Source organism: Symphalangus syndactylus, chromosome 11, assembly GCF_028878055.3.
Source record: "Symphalangus syndactylus isolate Jambi chromosome 11, NHGRI_mSymSyn1-v2.1_pri, whole genome shotgun sequence".
NCBI classification, from domain to species: domain Eukaryota; kingdom Metazoa; phylum Chordata; class Mammalia; order Primates; family Hylobatidae; genus Symphalangus; species Symphalangus syndactylus.
Window position 1 is genome coordinate 20,725,201 of NC_072433.2, and position 7,290 is coordinate 20,732,490.

At 47.7% G+C, this 7,290-nt stretch overlaps 1 protein-coding gene across 2 annotated transcripts in view; it reads left to right on the plus strand.

Moving 5' to 3' along the window:
• The window catches only part of CALB2 (calbindin 2), a 33,153-nt gene extending 26,276 nt beyond the window's left edge, over positions 1-6,877 (plus strand). Inside the window, exons 9-11 of one of the 2 annotated variants that reach the window (XM_055232633.2) lie at positions 1,270-1,323; positions 2,069-2,140; positions 6,197-6,877. In XM_055232633.2, the coding sequence (XP_055088608.1) occupies positions 1,270-1,323; positions 2,069-2,140; positions 6,197-6,313 (243 nt within the window). In that variant the 3' untranslated portion in view covers positions 6,314-6,877. Of the gene's footprint in view, positions 1-1,269; positions 1,324-2,068; positions 2,141-6,196 lie in introns of those variants that run through there. The other variant, XM_063611710.1, reaches the window with a different exon arrangement.
• Positions 6,878-7,290: the final 413 nt, after the last annotated feature.

The window sequence follows — 7,290 nt, forward strand, 5'->3', positions numbered from 1 at the left end:
CACACCACACAGAGACCACACACCACACACACCACATACCACACACACACAACACACACAGACCACACACCACATACATACCACACACACAACACACACAGACCACACACACACCACATAGACCATGTACCACACACACACAACACACAGACCACACAACACACACACAAACATACACATCACACACACCATACACATATACAAACACCTCACGCACACACCACACAGAGACCACACACCACATACACACCACACACATTACAAACACACCACACAACACACACAAACACCCTACACACACATACACACAATGCACACCACATACACACATCACATATAGCACACACACACCACACCACACACCCCACACCCACAAACCACACACCACACACAGACCACACACCACACACACAACACACAACACACAAACACCACACACGACACACAAATACCACACACAGACCACACCACACACACATCATACACACATCACACACACATCATACACCCCCACACACACACCACACATCATACATACCACCCACCACACATACCACACACACAACACACACCACACAACACACACACCACACACACTGCACACACACCAGACCACACACCACACATCACATACCACATACCACACACATTTGACACACACAACATACATACCACAAACACATACCACACCACATGCCCACACACCAAACACCACACACAGACCACACCACACACATCACACACACACACACCACACATCACACATATCACACACACACCACACACACCACACCACACATACACACAATGCATAACCACACACACACCACACTACACACACATCACACCGCACCACATACCACCCACACACACCACACATACACACAACACATATAACCCTACACACCACACCATACACACCACACACATACAACACAAACCCCACATACACACCACAGCACACACCACACATACCATACACACCACACACACACAGCAGCACACACACAGACCACACATACACCATACACCATGCACACACCACACATCACACACATCACACACACCACACACCACAGACACACACCAGACACCACACACACACCACACATCACACATATACACATACCACACACACACCACAAACACCACACACACCATACCACACACACGACACACACACCACACACATAAACACACACACAAACAGACACCCACACACACACCACTGCGCTTCTGCTTCTGTCTTTAATACCCTGGTTCTTGCAGGGCATGAAGCTGACCTCAGAGGAGTTTAACGCGATCTTCACATTTTACGACAAGGTAAGAGGGGGAGTCGGCATGGCAGGGAAAATCAGAAGCCCATCAGCCTGGCCAGAAGGGCTCAGCTTCATCCCTGGGAAGAGACAGCTTTCCAGGGGCAGCCTGGGCTGTGTGGTTTCTTCCTGCCGCATCTTCTGCTGCATGAGAAGGCAAATGTCATTCTCCACCGGTGGCCTATGGAGCCCAAGGGGTTGGTTTCTGCAGAGTGCAGCCAAGAATCACTGGGGGAAGAGGACTATGCTTAGAACTAGGGTGTGACCATGTGGTCGGGAGCCAAAGGGAAGAGACACTCAGAACTGCCCCGGTGCCAGATCACAATTCTGCCCAGGGCCAGGTCTTTCTCTAGGAAGCTGGAAATTGGATGAACTCCGTACCCACCCCTCTCTTGGCTGTCCCCTGCCCACATGACTCCAGTGGTCTTCTTCATAACCAAAGTGTTGGAGGTAAACTTTAAATAGCCCCTGGACTCAGGGAGTTAACCAAATGCTTCTTGAACCTCACTTATATTTTCAATGCAGATGAAAAGCACCACAATGAAAGGTTACCCAAAGCTTGCGCCCACTGCCACCTTCCTGCCATGACTGGTCAAGGCAGAAGGGACGCATTATTTTGTCATTACACGATCTGAACACCCCCTTTTGCACAGAGTAATGGAGAGGCTAGACTCTTAGACATCCCTGGAATGGGTCAGGACAGCGGGGGCCCAGCCTTTAGAGCTCTGGGTTGACTCTGCTCCCATCCCCAGGATGGAAGCGGCTACATTGATGAGCATGAGCTGGATGCCCTTTTGAAGGATCTGTACGAGAAAAACAAAAAGGTGAGCAGCCGAGCCTGAGGCCCGGCCACCATCCCCAGGGCACGCGAGAAGCTTCTGTGGGAGAGGAGGGGAGAGGTTGCTGGGTCCTGCTCTCTGCTCCCCTCTGATCTGCCACAGCAAGGCAATAGCCATTTTGTGAGTTTGCTTTTGGTTTCTTCATTTCTGGTTGGTTGATTGATTCATTGATGTTTCTTTTTAAAATTTAATTGTGGCAAAAAACACAGGACAGAAAGCTTACCATCTTCACACTTTTAGTGTACAGTCCAGTGGCATTGAACACATTCATAATATTGCACCTGCATGGCCACCTTCTCATCCTGCAACACCAAAACCTGTACCCATTAAAAAATAACTCTCCATTCCCGTCCCCCATCTCCTGCCAACCACTCTACTTTCTGCCTCTGTAAATTTGACTGCTCTAGGTACCTCATGTGAAGAAAATCGTATAATCTTTCTGTGCCTGGCTTATTTCACTTTGCATAATGTCCTTGCAAGCTTATTCACGTTGTGGCATGTGTCAGAATTCCCTTCCTTTTTAAAGCCGAATAATGCTGCATCATATAAATACACCACATTTTGTTTACCCATTCTCTTCTGTGGAGGCTTGGGTTGCACCCATCTGCTGACTGCTGTGGGGGATGCTGCTGTGAGGCCATGACAGTGTTGACGTGTGAAAGTGTTAGCCAAACTGCCAACCAAAAAACGCTTTCCACACAAAGAGAGATTTTGGAGGACAGAGGCCAATGAGAGGTGAAGGGCTATTCTGGATTGATGAACTGCAGAATTGGGAGCTGGGGGAGGGGTTAAAAGGAGCCACTGAAGAGTTTGTTCCTCTCAAAGAAAAGGCAAAGAAGTGAACTCCATTATTTTGCCTGATGTTGCCTCCAGGGAATGCCCCAGGAGACCCTCCAATGGGCTCAGTTTGGTGCACTGGGTGGAGGAGTCAGGTGGAATGGCAGCCAGGAGCCAAAACTTTGCAGCTGTCTTCCTTCACCGCCTGGAAAATGTCTTTCTCTGAGCAACTGGTTTTGCTGCTTTCTTTAATTAGACAATGAAAGGGCTACAATTCCTTGAGTTGTCTCACCGACTTGGCTGACAAGCAAGAGCTAAATTTAATGCTCAATTTCAGGAAAAAATTATCCGCAGCCTCTATTCATCTCTCTTTCCAAGTGCTTTCTGATCTCTTTATCTTAAATATCATCATTCATTTATTTCATCTCTTTTATTTAAATGTTACCTACAATTACTCTTGAAAGAGGCGGAAAATAAATGATAAGGAAGCAAATACTTCCTGGGAAGAAGGAAGTACTCACCAGGTGTTTGAACCCAGCAAACTTTTTTCTTGGCACTGAATTCTAGGAGAAAATTATGTATGTGCCCGTATGTATCCAAGGAATGTTGGGCATCATAGTGGAAAATATCTTTACGTGTAATTGTATGAATGAGGCATAGTTTGTCTTCATGAGACTCTGCTTTATACCTGAGGTGGATAAACCCTGAAAACATGCATTAAATCTCAGAGTGACCTGAATTTCCTGGTCATCAACTCACTAAGCTCTTCCTTGGTTCACACAAAGGACAGCTTGTGGTGCTGCACAGCTTGACTCCAAGTATGGAAACAAAAGTAAAGATTCTGCTATTGGGATTCAGAAGCCACTCTGAAGGTCAGAGAGCAAGAATATTAACAAAGCTGTTTACCTGAGAGCCTTCCACCTGTACCAAGTTTCAGATTTGGCGCCTGAGGACTGGGAGAGTGAATGAATAGAAAGAGAGAGCTGCATGACTCTAAATCGCAGCACCTGTGCTGGAAGGGAAGGGCCATTTTTTGTAAACCCACAAAGATGCACACGTTCCATTTGGATGGTGCCTGCATGGAGTGTGATAAGGTTTCTGAGCAGATTAATGTTTGAGGCTCCTCGAGGGGACAGGCTGATGGGATTGAACTTCAGTATTTCTTAGCACTTCTGAGGCCATGGCAACTCGCTAGAGCCTTCCCCAGTTTTAAGTGAAACTTATAGGAAGTAAGCAGCCCCTCCCCCATGCTGCTAAGTCTGTTGCTGCCACAGTTCACTGCAAAAGTTGTCCCAAGTTTGGGATTGGTAGATAAGGTCCCTTCCTTGGCTTCTGATTAAGTGGCAGATATCTCAGGTGCACACCAGTGTTATATGACATTTCCAAAAACATCACAACTTAGGGAAGGTGCCTCTCAAAGCTAGACATGCTTGCAAAGTGCCCTTGAGTTTTCATGGCACCAAACCAGAAATTAATGACATAAAAAGAGAAGTCCCGGCACAATGGGGAAAAAAGACTGGCGTTGGAGCCCTGAGAAAGAGGTGACAGAATAGTGCACCAGTGAAATCATTAGACTTCAGGGCTCATGCTTGGATTACAGATATTCATGAGCATGACTGTACCTCAGTTTTCTTATTAGCAGAATGGAGATAATGACCCATCAGCCTAGAAGGGAAAAAAAATTTTAAGTATCTGCTAACATTTTCAATACAAAAGAATAAAAGTAAGAAGAACTGGATGTAGTGGCGCCCACCTATACTCCTAGCTACTTGGGAGGCTGAGGCAAAAGGATCGCTTGAGCCCAGGAGGTCAAGGGTGCAGTGAGCTGTGATCACACCATTGCATTCCAGCCTGGGTGACAAGAGCAAGACCTTGTCTCAAAAAAAAAAAAAAAAAAAAAAAAGGGATGGAGTGGGGGAGAAGGAAAGAAAGAAAAGGTTGTTTAGGTGATTTTCCAGTGTTGATGACAACCTTGCTATATTTCAGACCCACTGGTTATTTGTATCCGAAGCAATCATTGTAAAGCATGTATTTAACATCAGGCATATTAGGTGTTGGTATTTAATATGGGTCTCCATTTATATGAGACAATGGGCATATGTTCATGGCTCACCTGTCTCAGTGGCCCCTGAACACAAGAAGCCAGTGAACAAGAAATAGGCTGGCAAGCTTTATTGCTGGAGAAGCTGGGATTTAGAATTCCTTGCTTAAATAGGGTCCAGGTGAGGTGGTTCACACCTGTAATCACAGCACTTTGGGAGGTGGAGGCGGGCGGATCACCTGAGGTCAGAAGTTCAAAACGAGCCTGGCCAACTTGGTGAAACCGTCTCTACTAAAAAAAAAAAAAAAAAAAAAAGTGCAAACATTAGCTGGGCATGGTGGCAGGTGCCTGTAATCCCAGCTATTCAGGAGGCTGAGGCATGAGAATAGCTTGAACCCAGGAGGCAGAGGTTGCAGTGAGCCAAGATCATGTCACTTCACTGCAGCCTGGGCCACAGAGCAAGAATCCATCTCAAAAAAAAAAAAAAAAAAAGCAGAATTCCTTGCTTAAATAGGGGCCAGATGCGGTGGCTCACGCCTGTAATCCCAGCTACTCAGGAGGCTGAGGCAGGAGAATCACTTGAACCCGGGAGGCAGAGGTTGCAGTGAGCCGAGATCACATCACTTCACTCCCATCTGGGCCACAGAGCAAGACTCCGTCTGAAAAAAAAAAAAAAAAAATAGAATTCCTCGCTTAAATAGATGAGACTTAGGAAAGAGTGGTCCAGGAGGCTGGAAGGCAAGACCAGGGAGCTTTCCTGGCATTCTGTTCATCACCTGCAGGGAGCCAGATTGGCCTTGAGTTAACGGAGGCCCAGTGAGGTTGAGGAATATGTACAAGTTATACATAGACCATGACTGTCACAATAGCTACCTTTTATTTTTCAAGTGCTTGCTGATGTGGCTTATATTCATTCCCTCACATAATCATCGCAACACCTCCATGAGGCATGAACTTTTAGTGTACCCATTTTACAGGTGAGGCAGCTGAGTCTCAGGAAGGTTGACTACCTTCCCCAAAGCAATGCAGTCAGTAAGTGAAAGAGAGGCTTTAACCTCTGCCTGTCTGACTCCAAAATCTGTGCTTTGCATTCATCTAAGCCACTTATCCTGGGATGAGATGAGAGAAAGGTGCGGGTGTTTGTGTTTGTGAATGTGGACGTGGGCTCCTTGGGTCAGGACCATCCCCTGAACCTGCTCTTACCCTCTCCCTGTATCTCCTAGGAAATGAATATTCAACAGCTCACCAAGTACAGAAAGAGCATCATGTCCTTGGCGGAGGCAGGGAAGCTCTACCGCAAGGACCTGGAGATTGTGCTCTGCAGCGAGCCCCCCGTGTAAAGTGGGGACGGGGGCTGCTTCTCCACCTCCCCCAAACCCTGCTCCTGCTGCCCTGATGCGTCTACCCAGACCCAGAGACCGTGAGCGCCCCGCCCCCACCCCTGCAGCCTGCACACACCTGCAAAGCAGGAAACGAGAGATGGAGGACGGGCCGCTGGGGGTGCCGTCCTGAGCCCTCTGCACCCACCCCTGCCCAGGCAGCCTATGCCTCCGTGGATCACACGCACGGAAGGTGATGGGGGCATGGGTGGAGGGTCCCTAACTCTCTTCGCTGTGATGCATGAGCTCCCTTGCTGTATGATTTAGGCTTCTATGTCCAACACAGTGGACTCTTCCCTCTCGCTCCCCTCTGCCGGTCCCCCATGCCACCACCCACCCCAAATTTCCAGGTTCCATCCGCCACCTTGCTAATGGTGTAGCTGTCCTCTCAGAACTCCTGTGTGTGGAGGGCACCCGCCCTTTCCTTGCTCCTTACTCGGCGTGCTCCTTTTCTCTTTGGGTTTCTCGTTTACCAAAGAAGAGTTTACAGACAATAAAATGGAAAGGTTCTGCTGTGGAAGCTTACCCAGTCTTGTCTAGTGGTCAACCTCTCTCTGCAGCTAGCAGCTCTGCCTGACAAAGGGAAGGCCTATTCTCATGTGGGTGGGGGAGGGTAATGGGACCCACCTAAGTGGGGCATAGGACCCCCAAGACTCTATGGCTTTCACTCACAATTCATTGCCTGTCTCTTCACCAACCTGAGTCGCTTCTTTGTTTCATGTTTGTTTCTGTGTCTCTGAGATTATAACATAGCTGACAAGTTCGTTGAAGTCTTACTAAGGGTAGTATTAGTATTGTGCTCAACAGTTGACCTGGAGTATCTTTCCTAATCCTTTGAGAGAGATGCTGTGATTGTCTCCACTGTCCAGGCAAGAAAACTGAAGATTAAAAAGGTTTGGGGCCTGGTGCGGTGGTTCATGCCTGTAATTCCAACACTT